Source organism: Chiloscyllium plagiosum, unplaced genomic scaffold, assembly GCF_037043375.1.
Source record: "Chiloscyllium plagiosum isolate Xiang-an unplaced genomic scaffold, Cpla_swu_hap1 HiC_scaffold_1, whole genome shotgun sequence".
NCBI lineage: Eukaryota > Metazoa > Chordata > Chondrichthyes > Orectolobiformes > Hemiscylliidae > Chiloscyllium > Chiloscyllium plagiosum.
In genome coordinates this window covers 176210465-176230722 of record NW_028270139.1, presented here as the reverse complement: position 1 = coordinate 176230722, position 20258 = coordinate 176210465, and the positions used below count along the sequence as shown (strand labels likewise).

Below are 20258 nucleotides of genomic sequence, written 5' to 3'. Positions count from 1 at the left end.
CTGATCCCATGTTTTAAGCAGATTATCCATATCTCCCGATACTTCATCATGTAGCAAATGATAAATATTACTGACGGAAGATACCCCCACTGGTCGTAGGACACTACATTCTCTATCGGATTTATAAAGACTATCTAATAACGTAGTCTTCTTCTGTATAAAATCTCGAATTTGGAAGTATCGAAAGAGGTCTCCATTGGGTAATCCGAATTTCTGACGCAGCTGTCCGAAAGACATCAGGACCCCATCTTTAAATAAATCCCCGAGACATGAGATACCCCTGGCTCTCCAGAGTTTAAAAGTGGCATCTGTTAACCCCGGTTGGAATCCCCATGCTCCCACTATCGGTGCATAGGGGGATGTTTTATGTGAATTACCCTCATTTTGCCGCATTATATTCCAAGCCTTGATTGTATTCAGTATTATAGGGTTTTTACAGTGATCTGTAATGATTTTCCTCTTGTCTGAGAATAAAAGGTTAATAAGTGGGTATTTTACTTGAGAAGCCTCGATGTCCAACCAGATTGATTGTGGATCAGACAAGACCCAATCAGCTATATAACTTAATAGGGAACTTAATTGATATTTCCTAAAATCTGGGAAGTCCAATCCACCCCTTGCCTGTGGAAGCTGTAGCTTCTTCAGCTTAATGAGGGGCCGCCTATGGTTCCAGATAAAGGAACTCAGCCAGCCGTATAATTTACATAAAGCTGTCCTCGGCAGCATCACCGGAAGCATTCTCATAGGATATAGGAGACGGGGCAGGATATTCATTTTGATTAATGCTATTCTACCCAGCCAGGAAATTGGCAGGTCTCCCCATCGCTGGAGGTCCTGCCTTATCCTTTCCAATAAATACACAAAATTAGCCTTATACAACTGACCAAATACTGGAGTAATAAAAATGCCTAAATATAAGAAACCCTCCAGGGACCAGCGAAAGGGAAAAAGGGAACCGTCCGCTAAGTGGGGTATCACAGCAAGGCCACCCATTGGCATAGCCTCCGATTTTGAAAAATTAATTTTATAGCCTGAGAATGCACTAAATGTATTAATAACTTGGATTAAGCGAGGTATGGACATCAAAGGGTTACTGAGGAATAGAAGAACATCATCTGCATAAAGGGTAATTTTATGTTTACCTGTACCAATCCTTGGGGCCACTATATTAGGATCAGCTCGTATAGCTTCTGCTAGTGGTTCAATTATTAGCGTGAATAACAATGGTGAGAGGGGACATCCCTGACGGCAGCCCCTACCCACACTGAAGCTATCCGAGCCTAATCCATTGGTAACCACAACTGCTTTGGGATCACTATACAATGTTGAGATCCATTTGGTAAACACCTGTCCAGCACCAAACCTCTCCAATGTGTAAAACAAATATGACCATTCGACCCTATCAAATGCCTTTTCCGCGTCTAATGAAACCACTACTCCTGGTATCTTTCCCTGATGACAAGCTTGAATCATATTCAGAGCCCTTCTAACATTATTGGATGATCTACGGCCCTTAATAAACCCCGTCTGATCCTCCTTTATAATATGTGGCAGTATCCTTTCTAATCTCAGTGCTAACGTTTTAGAGAGGATTTTAAAATCTACATTTAGCAAGGATATTGGTCTGTATGATGTACAATCTTCTGGGTCCTTTCCTTTTTTGAGGATAAGAGAGATATTTGCCTCTTTCAGCGAAGGCGGGAGACAGCCCTGACTATATGCATAGTTATACATGTCCATAAGTGGACCAACCAGTATTTCTGTAAATTCTTTATAGAATTCAGCTTGAAAGCCATCTGGGCCCGGCGTCTTACCATTTTGAAGGTGCCTAATTGCATCAACTATTTCTTGGGGTGTAAGAGGAGCATTTAGGACCGATACTTGTTCCGGAGTTAGGTCTGGAAAAGTCAAATTTTTTAAAAATGACTGCATCCTCTTCACCCTATCTTCACAATCCTGTGATTTATATAACTCAGAATAGAATTTTCTAAAGGTCGCATTAATCTTTTTATGATCATGAGTCAAAATACCCGTACTTTCCTTGATAGACATAATAGTCTGAGGGGCCTTTTTTTTCTTTGCAAGAAATGCTAAGTATCTACCCGGTTTGTCGCCATATTCATATAATCTTTGCTTTGCAAATAATATTTCCCTCTTAGCCGTTTGAGTAAGTGTAGTATTTAGAGCTGTCCTAAGAGCTGTAATCCTTTGCAATTTAATAATAGAGGGTCTATCAATGTATGCTGTTTCAGCCGCTTTTAAGCGGGTTTCAAGCAAACGCTGTTGTTCTCCTTTTAATTTCTTCTGGGTCGCTGAGTAGGAGATGATCAAGCCTCGCGTGTAAGCTTTGATGGTCTCCCACATCATTGACGGGTTGCTAGCTGTACCTGAATTAATTTCTAAAAAAGTTTTAAATTCTTGAGAGAAGTACTTTACAAATTTACTATCTTTCATTAAGAAGGGGTCCATACGCCAATGCCGAGGGGATGTCCCACTGTTCTTCGCCTTAGTTTCCATATATACAGCAGCATGGTCAGAAATTGCTATATTACCTATTTTACAGGATGATATCGAATTTAAAAAAATTGAGGGGGCAAAAAACATATCAATTCTGGTATGACATTTATGTGGATTAGAGTAGAAAGAAAAATCTCTACCCTGTGGATGAAGACATCTCCATACATCTACTAATCCTAATTCTTTGTTCAGATCCATCAATTGTCTAGATCTGGGAGATACTCCTGCAGTACTCTTGGGAATCCTGTCTATTTCCGGATCCATAATACAATTAAAGTCTCCCCCTATAGTTATATGACGGGCATCAAAAGCCATCAATTTTGAGAAGGCTTCCGTTATAAATTTAAAGGGGTGTGCCGGGGGGCAGTACAAATTTAAAATCCCATATTCCTCTCCATTTATGAGAGCTTTAATCAAGATATATCGTCCAGATTCGTCTTTTATCTGCTTTAGGATTTTGAAAGGGAAATTCTTCCGAACAAGAATAACAACTCCCCTGCTTTTTGAGCTAAAAGAAGAAAAAAAGGCCTGATCAAATCCGCCCTGTCGTAATTTCAAGTGTTCTTTATCTGACAGATGCGTCTCCTGTAGGAGAGCTATATCAACTCTTTCCTTCTTAAGATTTGATAATATTTTCTTCCTTTTAAGTGGCGAATTACTCCCTTTGACATTCCAGGTGCACCACTTAACCGATTGATCAACCATAATCCTCTGGGCCAATCCGAGACCCCTCGGGAGGGGGAACCCTATCCAGAACATCCCGGGCATGGAACATGTAAAATTTACAAAAATAAACCCTCTTTAATACACCCACAACAATACAGTAAAAAACTATTTCTAAATAAAAAAAATATAAAACGTATCTAAGTGGAGACTTTCCCCCTTGTTCCCAGGGGGCATCACTTCCTCTCCAAAAATCCCTCATATCCTCTCCCAACCAATGCCCCACCCTTGACCCAGGCACTCCTCAATAAAGTGAGGAAAATTCAAATATAATACAAAGCTAGAGTTAACAGTGAGCACCCCACCCCCACCCCTACCAACACCTGGGTATATTTGGTAATGTTAATACCATATATAAACATATAACTATAAAATTACCAGTTCAACAAATAATAATTAAATATGATAATACAAAATAACGAAGGGAAAAACAACCCCGCTCCTAAAGACAGAGGTAAAATCGAATAAGGTAACCACCTCCCCCCACCAACATTAACCAAATCCCCCAGCTTATATATACATATATATACATACCCATACATATATATATATATACATACATACACACACACACACACATATACATACACCCCTCATATATACATAAAATAATAACAGAAAACAACTCCAAGGGGGGGGGGGGAGAAAATCAAATCCCTCTCCCCACCCCCCCATAATAATATTAAGCAATAAGGTAAGAAAAAAAAAGGGGAGGGGATATAAACCAAAACGGGGGGGGGAAGGCAGACCAACATCCATTATGTCCTACAGTTTATCTAAGAGAGTCCAAGAATTCCTTAGCCTTTTCTGGTGATCCAAAGTTATATACAGATCCTTCATGGTTAAAGCGTAACATCGCTGGGTAGCGTAAGGAGTACTGTACATTTAAGTCCCTTAAACACTTCTTCGCCTCGTCGAATGCCTTCCTCTTTCGAACCAGAGCCGGGGAAAAGTCCTGAAATAGCATGATCTTGGATCCTTTGTAGATCATAGCTTGGGGGTCTTTTCCGAGATTTCTAGAGGCTTCTAGGAGTATCTGCCTCTCCTTGTAGCTCTGCAGCCGGAACAGGACCGGGCGTGGGCGCTGGTTCAAGCCGGGCCCGCGTATTGCTACCCGGTAGGCCCATTCCACCCTTACCTGGCCTGATCCAGCTTGCAGATTTAAAAGTTGTGGCAGCCACTGCTCCAGGAATGCTGTAAGCTGGCCTTCCTCTTCCTGCTCGGGAAGGCCCAGCAAACGAATATTTTTTCGACGACCTCGATTATCGAGGTCGTCAATATGATTTTCCAAGGTCCGGACTCGCTGCTCGAGAGTCCGGACCTGATCCACGGCCGATTGAGCGGTTGTCTCCGAGGCCGCGGCCTTTAGCTCCGCCCCTCCAACTCGGCGTTGAATTTCTTCAATTTCACGGTCGTGCTTCTGCAGCGCGGCCGAGAGCGACTCCCAACGATTTCTGGATTCGACGATAAAGGCATCGATCTTCGAGTCAAGCTTGGAAAGCATTTCTGCAAGGCTTGTTACTGTAGGTAAGTCCCCCGGGGCAGCTGTGGACGCCTCTGCTGCAGCTGGAGCGTGTGGGGGAGGGGTTCCTGCTTGCTGAGAGCTGCGGGCTCCCTTCCCTTTAGTCATTTTAACTTAGGATAGAGTTGCTTAAATATAATATTACACCACTAATTCAGTTACTAAACTATTATAAATGATTTATAAATGATTTGGTGAGCTTGGTAGGGGGTAGGTGACCCACTGTGCCCAAGTCTTGGGAGGAGCACTATAGACTCAGTCTTACTGGGTCGCCGCCATCTTGGATCCCCCTGGGACCATTTTTATTTTAGATGGTACTTTTTCTGAGGCATAGAGGCTCCTACGGATGGCAAAAGCTTTGGGGTCTTTGTCCAATTGCCCCCTTCTTTTACGCCCGTGATGATATCCCAATGTTTTTACAATTGGATTCGTCCTAGATTGACAAAACCATCAAATTTAAATTTGATAGCTTTTTTGGTACCCAAGGGCCTGATTCAAATTGATTGGCTAAATTCAACAGCCTGTTGTCTTGATAAAAATGCTGCTTGGCCTGCTAATTGCATGGCCTTTCGATACAAATGTCTCACTTTGGTTGCTGTCTATGTACCTGCAAACCTGCAAGCTGTGGTTCACAGACATTCATTTTAAATCTCTAGGCACTGAAAAAGCACAACCTTTTAAAAGGACCATGCAATACTTTTCCCCCCTCCCATTTTACAAGCACCAATTCTAACCTGCCTCCACATCTACAAGTACTTGACCCAACTTCGCAACACCTTCCCTATTAAGAAAAAGAGTGAATCATCATTATGAAAAAATAGCATCACTTCTTTTTCTCGAAAACCTGAACTTCATCATCTTTCTCTTTTGTTTGCTCTGCTTCTTTTAACTTATGGCTGTGGGATCTTGTCACTACACAGTCAGAAAGATTTCAAGGCATTTATACTTTAACTCCTGTGTTCCCTGGTTTTATTTTGGCTTTATCATGACATTGGAAATTGCTCCAGTTATATCGTTTCCAAAAATAAACTATTCATGGAGCAGCCAATTTTTCCATCTCTTCCACTATCACTTCTCCAGTCTTGATTGGACTTTCCACCCTGATCTTACAGTGGGGATCACTGTTTTTCTCTCCATTTATTCCACACATTATCACTCTCAGGGAATATTTCAGATGGAGTGCAAATACTTTCATCCCTTGCTATTAGAGACTGAATAGCTCCCATATCTCTTAATATTTTCACTTCTTTACCTACTCCCCCTGCTCTAGCTGAATAAATCTTACACACACAGGTAATGTCTTTGAAAAGATCAGGTGCTACCTTACTCTCCAGCCTATGGCTAGGCTGTGCACTCACCTTCAGCTCCTCGACTGCCTTTGGGCTTTCCTTCATTGCCTTAACTAATCCCACTGGTTCAGCCTCCATTAACACAGCTTCTGAGGGATAAGGTGTGCATGCATTCGGAAATACTTTACAAACAAAGACCATAGAAACATACAGCACAGAACAGGCTCTTAGGCTCACGATGTTGTGCTGAGATTTAATCCTAGTGTAAAATATAATAACTTAACCTACGCACCCCTCAACTCACTGCTATCCATGTGCATCCAGCAGTCACTTAAATGTCCCCAATGACTTCGCTTCCACCACCACAGCTGGCAACGCATTCCATGCATTCACAACTCTCTGCATAAAGAACCTACCTATGACGTCTCCTTTATACCTTCCTCCTAATATCTTCAAACTATGACTCTCGTACCAGTCAATCCTGCCCTGGGGAAAAGTCTCTGGCTATTGATTCTATTTATTCCTCTCATTGTCTTGTATACCTCAATCAGGTCTCTTCCTTCTTCTCTCCAGAGAGAAAGGTCCGAGCTTATTCAACCTCTCTTCATAAGGCAAGCCCTCCAGTCCAGGTAGCATCCTGGTAAACCTCCTTTGCACCCTCTCCAAAGCCTCTGTATCTTTCCTACAGTAGGGCGACCAGAACTCCAAGTGTGGACTCACCAGGGACTTGTAGAGCTGCAGCAAATCTTCGTGGCTCTTAAACTCGACCCCCCTGTTAATGAAAGCCAAAACTCCATATGCTTTCTTAACAACCCTATCCACTTGGGTGGAAACTTTGAGGGATCTATGTACTTGCCCACCCAGATTCCTCTGTTCCTCCACAATGCCAAGAATCCTGTCTTTAATTCTATATTCACCAAACGAGTTTGACCTTCCAAAATGCATCACTTTGCATTTATCCAGATTGAACTCCATCTGCCATTTCTCAGCCCAGCTCTGCATCCTGTCTATGTCGCGCTGCAGCCTGCAGTAGCCCTCGATACTATCAAACGACACCTCCAACCTTTGTGTCATCTGCAAATTTACTAAACCACCCCTCAACCTCATCATCCAAATCATTTATAAAAACTACAAAGAGCAGAGACCCAAGAGCAGAGCCCTGTGGGACCCCAGTCAACACTGACCTCCAGACAGAATACTTTCCATCTACAATCACTCTCTGCCTTCTGTCAGCCAACCAATTCTGAATCCAGACAGCCAAATCTCCCTGTATCCCATACTTTGTGACATGTAGAACATTATCAAATGCCTTGCTGAAATCCATATACACCACATCCACTGCTCGACCGTTGTCGACCTGTCTTGACATCTTCTCAAAGAACTCAATAAGATTTGTGAGGCAGGACCTGCCCCTCACAAAGCCACGCTGACTGTCTTTCATCACATCATGCTTTGCCAAATAGTCATAAATCCTATTCCTCAGAATTATTTCCACAACTTTGCTGACCACAGACGTGAGACTGACTGGTCTGTAATTGCCAGCGATTTCCCTATTACCCTTCTTGAAAAGAGGAACAACATTTGCCTCCTTCCAATCCTCTGGTACGACTCCCGTGGAGAGTGAGGAGACAAATATCCTCGCCAGCGGCTTAGCAACCTCCTTTCTCGCTTCCCGGAGCAGCCGAGGATAAATCTGGTCTGGCCCTGGGGACTTATCAATCTTAATGTTTTCCAAAATTTCCAGCACGTCAACTTCATCAATCTTAGAACATAGAACATAGAACAGTACAGCACAGAATAGGCCCTTCAGCCCACGATGTTGTGCCGACCATTGATCCTCATGTATGCACCCTCAAATTTCTGTGACATATGCATTTCCAGCAGTCTCTTAAATATCCCCAAAGACTTTGCTTCCACAACTGCTGCTGGCAATGCATTCCATGCTCTCACAACTCTCTGTGTAAAGAACCCGCCTCTGACATCCCCTCTATACTTTCCTCCAACCAGCTTAAAACTATGACCACTCGTGTTAGCCATTTCTGCCCTGGGAAATAGTCTCTGGTTATCGACTCTATCTATGCCTCTCATTATCTTGTATACCTCAATTAGGTCCCCTCTCCTCCTCCTTTTCTCCAATGAAAAAAGTCAGAGCTCAGTCAACCTCTCTTCGTAAGATAAGCCCTCCAGTCCAGGCAGCATCCTGGTAAACCTCCTCTGAACCCTCTCCAAAGCATCCACATCTTTCCTATAATAGGGCGACCAGAACTGGGCGCAGTATTCCAAGTGAGGTCTAACCAAAGTGTTATACAGCTGCAACAAGACCTCACGACTCTTAAACTCAATCCCCCTGTTAATGAAAGCCAAAACACCATATGCTTTCTTAACAACCCTGTCCACTTGGGTGGCAATTTTAAGGGATCTATGTACCTGCACACCAAGATCTCTCTGTTCCTCCACACTGCCAAGAATCCTGTCCTTAATCCTGTACTCAGCTTTCAAATTCGACCTTCCAAAATGCATCACCTCGCATTTATCCAGGTTGAACTCCATCTGCCACCTCTCAGCCCATCTCTGCATCCTGTCAATGTCCCGCTGCGGCCTACAACAGCCCTCTATACTGTCAACGGGACCTTCAACCTTTGTGTGGTCTGCAAACTTGCTGACCCATCCTTCAATCCCCTCATCCAAGTCATTAATAAAAATTACAAACAGTAGAGGCCCAAGGACAGAGCCCTGTGGAACACCACTCACCACTGACTTCCAGGCAGAATATTTTCCTTCTAATACCATTCGCTGTCTTCTGTTGGCCAGCCAATTCTGTATCCAGACAGTTAAGTTCCCCTGTATCCCATTCCTCCTGACCTTCTGAATGAGCCAACCATGGGGAACCTTATCAAATGCCTCGCTGAAGTCCATATACACCACATCCACAGCTCAACCCTCGTCAACTTTTCTAGTCACATCCTCAAAGAACTCGATAAGGTTTGTGAGGCATGGCATGGCTTTGTGAGGGGCAGATCATGCCTCGCAAATCTTGGTCTGGTCAAGCCTGTATCCCAGCTCCTCTGAGTTTTCATTTACAACAAGTTCCCTTTCCTTGGTGAAAACCGAAGCAAAAAACTCATTTAGGGCTTCCCCTATCTGCTCAGACTCCATGCACAAGTTCCCTCCGCTATCCCTGACCGGCCCTACCTTCTCCCTGATCATTCTCTTATTCCTCACATATGAGTAAAATGCCTTTGGGTTCTCCCTAATCCTTCTTGCCAAGCCTTTATCATTCCTCCTCCTGGATCTCCTCCGTCCATTTCTGAGCTCCTATCTAGCAAACCTGTAATCCTTTCAAGCTGTGCTAGATCCTTGCTTCCTCCACCTTATGTAAGCTGCCTTCTTCCTTTTGACGAGAAGCTCCACTGTTCTCATCATCCAAAGTTCCTTAATCTTACCCCTTCTTACCTGTCTCAGAGGAACAAATTCATGCATCACTCGCAACAACTGCTCCTTAAATAGTCTCCACATGTCTGCTGTGCCCTTTCTGGGGAACAATTGCTCCCAGTCTGTACTTCCCAACTCCAGTCTCAAAGCGTCATAATTTCCTTTTCCCCAATTAAATATCTTCCCTCGGGAACTGCTCCTTTCACTTTCCAAGGCTATGGTAAATGTGAGGCAGTTGTGATCACTGTCACCAAAGTGTTCTCCCACCACGAGATCTGACACCTGTCCTGGCTCGTTGCCGAGCACCAAATCCAAAATAGCCTCTCCTCTCGTCGGTCTGTCCACGTACTGAGTAAAGAAACCCTCCTGAATACACCTGACAAAAACGGCTCCATCCAAACCATCTGCACTGAGGAGGTTCCAGTCAATATTGGGAAAGTTGAAATCACCCACAACAACAACCCTGCCTCACCTGCATTTTTCCAGAATCTGCCCGCCTCTGAGATCTTCAATCTCTCCACTGCTATTCGGTGGTCTGCAGAAAACCTCCAATGCGATGGCTATTCCCTTTGATTAAGAATAGTCAGCATGGCTTTGTGAATGGGAGATCATGCCTCATAAATTTATTAGAGTTCTTTGATGAAGAGACCAGGAAGGTTGACGAGAGCAGGGCAGTAGATGTAATCTATATGGATTCAGGAAGGCCTTTGATAAGGTTCCATATGGTATGCTGCTCTGAAAGGTTAGATTACATGGAATCCAGGGGGAGTTGGCAAATTGGATACACAATTGGTTTGATGGTGGGAAGTAGAGGGTAATAGTGGAAGCATGATATTCAGACTAGAGGCCTGTGACTAGTGGAGTGCCTCAAGGGTCCGTGCTGGATCAATTACTATTGTTATCTATAGACAATAGACAATAGGTGCAGGAGTAGGCCATTCTGTCCTTCGAGCCTGCACCACCATTCAATATGGTCATGGCTGATCATCCTTAATCAGTATCCTGTTCCTGCCTTTTCTCCATAACCCTTGATTCCACTATCCTTGAGAGCTCTATCCAACTCCTTCTTAAATGAATCCAGAGACTGGGCCTCCACTGCCCTCTGGGGCAGAGCATTCCACACAGCCACCACTCTCTGGGTGAAGAAGTTTCTCCTCATTTCTGTCCTAAATGGTCTACCCTGTATTTTTAAGCTGTGTCCTCTGCTTTGGCACTCACCATCACTCACCATGTTTTCTGTCTCCAGAGTGTCCAATCCTTTAATAATCTTATATGTCTTAATCACATCCCCTCTCAGTCTTCTAAACTTAAGGGTATACAAGCCCAGTCGTTCCAGTCTTTCAGCGTAAGGTAGTCCCGCCATTCCAGGAATTGACCTCGTGAACCTACGCTGCACTCCCTCAATAGCCAGAATGTCTTTCCTCAAATTTGGAGACCAGAACTGCACACAATACTCCAGGTGTGGTCTCACCAGGGCCCTGTACAGCTGCAGAAGAACCTCTTTGCTTCTATACTCAATCCCTCTTGTTATGAAGGCCAGCATACTATTAGCCTTCTTCACTACCTGCTGTACATGCGTGCTTACCTTCATTGACTGGTGTACAAGAACACCCAGATCTCTTTGTACTGCCCCTTTACCTAAATTGATTCCATTTAGGTAGTAATCTGTCTTCCTGTTCTTGCCACCAAAGTGGATAACCATACATTTATCCATATTAAACTGATTCTGCCATGCATCTGACCACTCACCTAACCTGACCAGGTCACCCTATAATCCTCCTCACATGTCACCCTGCCACCCAGCTTTGTATCATCAGCGAATTTGCTAATGTTATCACTAATACCATCTTCTATATCATGAATATATATTGTAAAAAGCTGCGGTCCCAGCACTGATCCCTGCAGTTACCCCACTGGTCACTGCCTGCCATTCCGAAATGGAGCCGTTTATCACTACTCTTTGTTTCCTGTCAGCCAACCAACTTTCAATCCAAGTTAGTACTTTGCTCCCAATACCATGTGCCCTAATTTTGCTCACTAGCCTCCTATGTGGACTTTATCAAAAGCTTTCTGAAAGTCCAGGTACACTACATCTACTGGATTTCCCTCGTCCAACTTCAGAGTTACATCCTCAAAAAATTCCAGAAGATTCGTCAAGCATGATTTCCCCTTCATAAATCCATGCTGACTCTGACCTATCCTGTTACTACTATCCAAATGTATCGTAATTTCATCCTTTATAATAGACTCCAATATCTTTCCCACCACTGAGGTCAGACTAACTGGTCTATAATTTCCTGCTTTCTCTCTCCCACCTTTCTTACAAAGTGGTACAACATTAACCACCCTCCAATCCACAGGAACTGATCTCGAATCTATCGAACTCTGGAAAATAATCACCAATGCATCCACGATTTCTCGAGTTACCTCCTTCAGTACCCTGGGATGTAGACCATCAGGCCCCGGAGACTTATCAACCTTCAGACCTAACAGTCTCTCCAACACCATTTCCTGCCTAATATAAATTCCCTTCAGTTCAGGTCCTTTAGCCACTATTACATCTGAGAGGTTGCTTGTGTCTTCCCCAGTGAACACAGATCTGAAGTACCAATTCAATTCTTCTGCCATTTCTTTGTTCCCCGTAATATATTCCCCTGTTTCTGTCTTCAAGGGCCCAATTTTAGTCTTAACCATTTTTTTGCCTTGCACATACCTAAAAAAGCGTTTACTATCCTCCTTTATATTTTTGGCCAGTTTGCCTTCGTACCTCATTTTTCCTCTGCGTATTTCCTTCTTAGTAATCCTCTGTTGCTCTTTAAAAGCTTCCCAGTCCTCCGTTTTCCCACTTATCTTAGCTATGTTATACTTTTTCTCTTTTAACTTTATATGTTTCTTAACTTCCCTCGTCAGCCACGGCCACCCATGCCTCCTCCTGGGATCTTCCTTTCTTTTTGGAATGAACTGATCCTGCACCTTCTGCATTATACACAGAAATATCTGCCATTGTTCCTCCACTGTCATCCCTGCTAAGGTATTGCACCATTGAACTTTGGCCAGCTCCTCCCTCATAGCTCCATAGTTCCCTTTATTCAACAGAAATATTGTCACTTCCGATTGTACCCCCTTCCTCTCAAATTGCAGATTGAACCTTATTGTATTATGGTCAGTACTTCCCAATGGCTCCTTCACTTCGAGGTCCCTAATCAATTCTGGTTCGTTGCACAATACCAGATCCAGAATTGCCTTCTCCCTGTTAGGCTCCAGCACTAGCTGTTCTAAGAATCCATCTCGGAGGCACTCCACAAAGTCTCTTTCTTGAGGTCCAATACAATCCTGATTCTCCCAGTCTACCTGCATGTTGAAATCCCCCATAACAACTGTAGTAACATCTTTGCGACAGGCCAATTTCAGCTCCTGATTCAACTTACATCCAACATCCAGACTACTGTTTGGGGGCCTGTAGATAACTCCCAAGAGGGTCTTTTTACCCTTAGAATTTCTCAGCTCTATCCATACTGACCCTGATTCTAGGTCCCCCTGTGCAAGGGACTGAATATCATCCCTTACTAACATGGCCACCCCACCCCCTCGGCCGGCAGTCTGTCCTTGCGACAGCACGTGTAGCCTTGAATATTCATTTCCCAGACCCTGTCCACTGGAAGCCACGTCTCAGTTCTCCCCACAATATTGTATCTGCCAATTTCCAAAAGAGCCTCAAGCTGATCCATCTTATTTCTAATGCTTCGTGCATTCATGTACAGTATTTTTAATTTGTTACTGCCCTCACCCTTCCCATCAACCCCTATTTCACTCAACCTTACAGCTAAATGATTTGGATGAGAATCTATAATGCATGATTAGTAAGTTTGCAGTTTAAAGGGACCATGCAGTGCTCCCCCCCCCAACAGAATTTTACAAACACCAATATTTTATGGACACCAAACTAATGCCCTTCCTCCTAATCCACAACATGTTGAAAAACGGTTTTTGAGTCTTGTGCTGACTCAGTATCATTTTTAATATACTATGAGATCACCAATAGGTCTGGACAAAATAGTCGCTGAACTTAATTTTAAGCCTCAGGTAAACACTGATAGCTTACAGAAGGAGACTTTCTGAGCTTCAATTTGAGTTTCAAGCCGTTCTGTGAAGTCATTGAAAAAGGATGGCAGCATAGCACAGTGGTCCTGAGAAAGAAATAATATATCGTGAATGAAATTACCTTGGGGTGAAAAGCTAATGTTACTGTCAGACTAGCTGTTGGGATAAAACCCTGAAAAGATTGCTTAAAGCTGAGGACATTAAAACTCAGCTTCTTGCTGCAAATATCATCCACAAATCTGCCAACTCAGTTTCAAAAAGGAAACACAAGTTCATTCAACATAATGAGATGTTAGATATAAGGGCTGTGGGAAAAGATCTGCCACCCTGCCAATCCACGATAGGTCCACAAAAGCAAAATTGGCTGAACTGTACCAAAAATACCCAGAATGCCTCAGCAAGGACCATGCAGGCTGACAGGCCAAACCAGGCTGTACTCGCAAACAAGGGAATACACTTCAAACTCCCACTAACAATGTCAGAACGACACAATTATCCCAAAACCCCGAGGGCACTTTCACAACCCAGCAATACCAAAGCCACACAAAGAGCAGGTCAGACAGAGAGGCAACAGCAAGAACATTGCTCCGAGGACAGGACAATGGAAGCACCACACCACTTCAGAGGAGGCATTAACACCTACCTGTGAAGAGGAATGGAACCACCGATACTGTCAGGATGATGCATTGTGTGAAGGAACAGGACATTTATCCAATAATTGTTTTCCAATTAGCATCATTGTAACTAGATTACTCCATTTCCAGATATATTGTATTTTCCCCATTTCTAATCAGCCTTATTGTGCAGCATTATTATAAAAACTGGTCTCATCCTCAGCTCTGGGAAGAGAAATTCTGATCTACCTGTACAGACAGTCAGTCTGTGTCAGCCTAGTCTGTTTCTCTTCCAGTGATATCGCTTGTAATAAACTGGTTTTCAATTTCACTTTGAACTGTGCTTCGTGATCTCTAACTTACTGGGCAAATTTCTCCCACAAGGGTTCTTATATTTGAGAATTGCAAAAGTGTTCTATTGGATACTTTGCAAGGGCTGTGTTTTGGGTACAGGAACTGATTATTTTTATTTTAAGTTTAGAAAGGAGTATTTTGGGATGTTTAAAATTTTTGGTATTATTTTATAAGTCATTGGTTTAGTTAGTTCTACTTTATTTCATTTCTCTTGTAATAAATTTCTGATGGTTTTATTCATTCGTGGGATGAGGGCATCACTGGGTATGCCAGCATTTATTGCCCATCCCTAATTACCCAGAGGGCAGTTACGAGTCAACCACATTGCTGTGGGTCTGGAATCATATGTAGGCTAGACCAGGTAAGGATGTCAGATTTCCTTCCCTGAAGGACATTAGTGAATCAGATGGGTTTTTCCAACAATCAACAGATTCATGGTCATCATTAAACTCTTAATTCCAGATTTTTTTATTGAATTCAGATTCTAGCGGGATTCAAATTTGAAAGACCTTGCTGCAATGACTCCAGTTTCAGCCAGGCTGAGTTATGCAAAGGGAGTCAAACTGGCTGTTAATGCAAGATAACCAGAACATTACTAAATCGCTGGATTAACGATCCAGTGATAATACCATCAGGCCATTTTATTGTTGAAGTGAAATCTGCAGCATTGTGTGGGAATACTCTAGTAAGAGACCACTTTGTTAAAATCACCCAAATCCAAATATGAGTTGTGAAGGCAGCTTTCAGTCTGGGATTTGATTTATTCAGTTTCTAACCTCAGCTGCAACCGTAACACACTGTCCTTTTAAACCCTGCTTGGGCAGGTTGGAAGATGGGTGAGATACAGAATAAAACTCTCTCTACACTGTCCCATTAAACACAGTCTGGACAGGTCTAGAATGGCTTAGAAACAGAGTAAAGCTCGATCTACACATACAGACTGTCTGGGCAGGACTAGAATAGGCTGCATACAGAGTAAAGCTCCTCAACACTGTCCCATTAAACACTGAACTGGTCTGGAATGTGTTAGATACAGAATAAAGCTGACTCTACACTTGCCCATAAACACTATCTGGACAGGACTGGAATGGGTTAGATAGAGTAAAACTCACTCTACCCTGGCCTATTAAATACTGTCTGGACAGGACTTTTTTGTCAATGTTGAATCAGTGAAAGTGCTGTCACGTTGTGGAGGTCTTCATGACTGGTATTCTCTCTCTCCTTCTCTTTTTCTGTTTTACCCTCAGGACTGTACCGATCCCTGTTGTGAGCCCTCAACGTGTAAACTCAAACCTGGGGCAAAGTGTTCATCCTCTGGGACATGCTGTAAAGACTGTGAAGTAAGATTGCACTGGATCCTGTATCAAATGCCACACCTCTGATTATAATCTGTGTGTTGTGAGACTGATGTCAAATACTGAATTGAAAAATTCAGAATACTTGTTGGGAACCTCTTGTCTCAGACCAGTTTAGCTAAGGTCAAATCTTCCATGAACTGTCCATGGCCCTGCATTTCCCTTTTCTCTCCTGACTGTAGTACAAATCCATTTTGAAGGCTTCTGTTGCATTTTGTGGATTAGGCATGTTCTGATAATGTGGTAAAAACAATGACTGCAGATGCTGAAAACCAGATTTTGGATTAGTGGTGCTGGAAGAGCACAGCAATTCAGGCTGCATCCGAGGAGCTCCTTGGATGCTGCCTGAACTGCTGTGCTCTTCCAGCACCACTAATCCATGTTCTGATAATGTGTTGCACACCTGAATCCTCAAACTCCCTTCCTTAGTTGTCATGTATTCTGTTTCCTTGCTAACCAAACTAACTCTCTGTCCCTTCTGCTCAACTCTGTTTCATCGATTCAGTTTCTTCATCAACTCTGCCCAGATCCCTCATGATTTACAAAAACTCCATCAATTCCCCTCTCAACTTATCATCTGCAAGGCGTACATCACTAGTCATTCCAATCAAACTGCTGAACTGAAGACCCTTTCCTTTCTGAATCATTCCACGTTTCTCTGTCAGAAGAGACACGAGAGGATAATGGGACTAAATGTCACCCTGTGCACCTTGGATTTTATTCACCTGTGGGAATTGGGCATCATTAGAAGGGTGCAGCATTTATTGCCTGTCCCTAGTTACCCTTGACAAGGTGGTGGTGAGCTGCCTTCTTGAACTGCAACAGTCCATGTGCTGTAGGTAGACCCTCAATGTCCTTAGGGAAGGAATTCCAGGGTTTTCTGGAAACCTTCCAAGGTTGAAGCAGTCCCCAATTCAATTCTATTTGACTGCTCCTCTCTGAAAAGCCAGAGAGATCTTCTCTCTGATGACAATTCTATATGTAAATGGCATAAATTCTAGGATGTTAATATGGAAATTCAATCTGACTCTGAATTGGTCTTCGAATATGAGCCATATCACTTGGGAATTGTTTAATTCGTAATCCTGAAGTATTAAGTCTGTGTAGACCCCCACACATTCCCAATCGATGAGCAAGTCTTCATAGAATCCCTTTCATGTGGAAACCGACCATTTGGCTCATGGAGTCTGTGCAACCCTCCAAAGAGCATCCCATCCAGATCCAGTTCTTCCCTATCCTAACACTGTAACCTTGCATTTACCATGGCTAACCCAACTACTCTGCATATCTTTGGATTGGAGCATTAATGGCTTGTTTCTTTTTTAAGTGGAGCTCCTCAGTTTCTGGTCCTCGTCCATTTAAGATTAAAGGACAGATTCCCAATCTGATTGCAAATATTCAACGCACAGCCACTTCACATTGCACAAACCTGGATATCAAGGAATTGCACTGCATCCTTTCAGGAACATTCTCCAATATACATATTCAAATAATTGCAGTCTTTGTTCTGCAGTTCCTTCCAGCAGGGACAATGTGCCGAGGGCTGATGGGAGAATGTGACCTGCCGGAGTTCTGTTCAGGAAATTTCTCTGATTGCCCCGAAAATGTGTTTCTGAAAAATGGGCACACGTGCAGCAATGGGATTTTATACTGCAGCGATGGTATCTGCCAGTCTGCAGATAAACAGTGTCAGGAGATCTGGGGTCCCGGTGAGTACACAGCACCAGAATATTCCACACTGTTACAGCACAAATGCCTGCTGTGATAAGCTTTGTCAAGTGTATGATCTGTTGGATGGATGTCTCAGCCTTCAAGCACTATTTACTAAATTCTTGCTTCTGACTTTGTGACAGAGTTTGATGGACAGTTGGTGCACGGTACTCCCAAAATCAGAGGTTAGACCTTCATCTTAGGCTCAGCCTCCTGACTGGAGCAGGAAAATCAACGTTTCGGGCCAAAGCCCTTCCAGCCCAAAACATCGATTTTCCTGCTCCTCGGATGCTACCTGGCCTGCTGTGCTTTTCCAGCAACACACTCTCAACTCTGATCTCCAGCATCTGCAGTTCTGTCTCTCAGCCTCCATACTGTCATTGTCTGATGCTTGTAAGTCAGGTGTAGCACTGCATTACCAGACACCAGGAAAAATAATAAAAAGATATTGAGGGAGAGGATGGAGAGTACAGCCAAAGTTAGACATTCTTATACAAATGCACAGAGTGTCAAGGAACAAAAGGAATGAGCTGCAGCCACAGATGTCAAATTGGAAACGATGATACAGTAACCATAACAGAGGCATGATGGCAGGACAGTCAGGACTGGGAATTAAACATACCAAGATATAAGGTTTACAGGAGGGATAGAGAAAAGGGCAGAGGGGCTAGAGTAACATCACTGATTAGAAACAGAATCACTTCCATAGTGAGGGAGGATGTAATAAGGGGAAAGCACCCAGTGGAGACCTTATGGGTGCAACTGAGGAACTAAAACCACAATAGGTGTCATATGATTAGATTTTAGATTACTTACAGTGTAGAAACAGGCCCTTCAGCCCAACAAGTCCACACCGCCCCGCCGAAGTGCAACCCACCCATACCCCTACATTTACCCCTTACCTAACACTACGGGCAATTTAGCATGGCCAATTCACCTGACTTGCACATCTTTGGACTGTAGGAGGATCCCGGAGCACCCGGAGGAAACCCACGCAGACACGGGGAGAACATGCAAACTCCACACAGACAGTCGCCTGAGGCGGGAATTGAACCCGGGTCTCTGGCGCTGTGAGGCAGCAGTGCTAACCACTGTGCCAGCGTGCCGCCCACATATATCAACCACTTAGTAGTAGGTCAGAAGTGCTCAATTGTATAAATGCTGAAATTAGGCAATTAATTAGGCAATTAATTAAGATAGTATTAATGGGGTTTTTAATCTTAGCATAGGTTGGGAAAGGCAGACGAGCACTTGCCAGAAAAGTGGTGAATTTCTGGAGTGCACCTGGGATAGTTTCCTCTGGTAATATGTCTTGGATGTGGCAAGGAGACAAGCAACGTTGGATCTGGTAATGAGGAATGAGGAAGATTTAATTAGTGACCTAGAAGTAATGGTGATAACATGATCAGGTTTCATGTAGTGTTTGTAAAAGGTAAGCAAAGATCGGGCAACTAGAAGTTTGGATTTAAGTAAGACAGACCGTAACAGGATGAGGCAGAGACTGTCCACAGTAAAATGGGAAGCTCTGCTATTTGGTAAAACAACCAAGGAACAGTGGAGAGGCATTACAGAAGCACTTAATGCTAGTCAGAAGCAGTTTGTACTCATGAGTAGAGAAAGGTCCACCTCAAAGATAAACAGCCATGAACATCTAAGAAAGTAAGTAATAGCATAACATTAAAAGAAAGGGCTTATAAAAATATAAAGAACATTACAGATCCCAAAGAATGGCACAAATATTTGAACAGAAGGTCATTGAAATCATGTGACCTATCCCAACAGCCATGGAGGCACCTATTTCCTCAAAGGGTCAGTTAGACTCGAAACTTCAGCTCTTTTCTCCCCTTACAGATGCTGCCAGACCTGCTGAGATTTTCCAGCATTTTCTCTTTTGGTTTCAGATTCCAGCATCCGCAGTAACTTGCTTTTACCTATTTCCTCAGTCGCTACCAGAGATGTTAAGTTGACGTTCTTGAGAGAGAACACATGGAAAGCAACCTGACGAGATGAAATTCCTGGATGTAGGATTGCTCGCAGAGCTGGGAGGTTCATTTTCAGACATTTTGTCACCCTACTAGGTAACATCTTCAGTGAGCCTCCAGACGAAGCATTGCTGATTATTCCTGCTTTCTGTTTATATGTTTGTTTTTTTTTGGGTTGGTGATGTCATTCCCTGTGGTGATGTCATTTACTATGGTGATATCATTTCCTGTTCTTTTTTCTCAGGGGGTGGTAAATCGGGTCCAAACAGGCAGAAAACTAGCCACCAGGATACATGAACATCAAATAGCCACAAAACGACTTGACTCTCTCTCACTAGTATCCTTACATATAGATGAGTAAGGACACCACTTCGACTGGGACAACACATCCATCCTAGGACAAGCCAAACAGAGACATGCACGAGAATTCCTAGAAGCATGACATTCCAACTGGAACTCTATCAACAAACACATTGACTTGGACCTGATTTACCACCCCTGATAAAGGAACAGGAAATGACATCACCACAGGAAATGACATCACCAACCCAAAGAAACCCAAACATATAAATAGAAAGCAGGAATCATCAGCAATGCTTCGTCTGGAGGCTCATTGAGGATGTTACCTAGTAGGGTGATGAAATGTCCGAAAAATGAAC

General features: G+C 43.3%; 1 protein-coding gene across 1 annotated transcript in view; it reads left to right on the top strand.

Annotated features, from left to right (window-relative positions):
* Positions 1-20258, top strand: part of LOC148152298 (disintegrin and metalloproteinase domain-containing protein 12-like) — a 657223-nt gene that overhangs the window by 288584 nt on the left and 348381 nt on the right. The window contains exons 13-14 of the mRNA XM_087986062.1: positions 15800-15892; positions 17421-17616. Of these exons, the coding sequence (XP_087842188.1) occupies positions 15800-15892; positions 17421-17616 (289 nt within the window). The remainder of the gene's footprint in view (positions 1-15799; positions 15893-17420; positions 17617-20258) is intronic.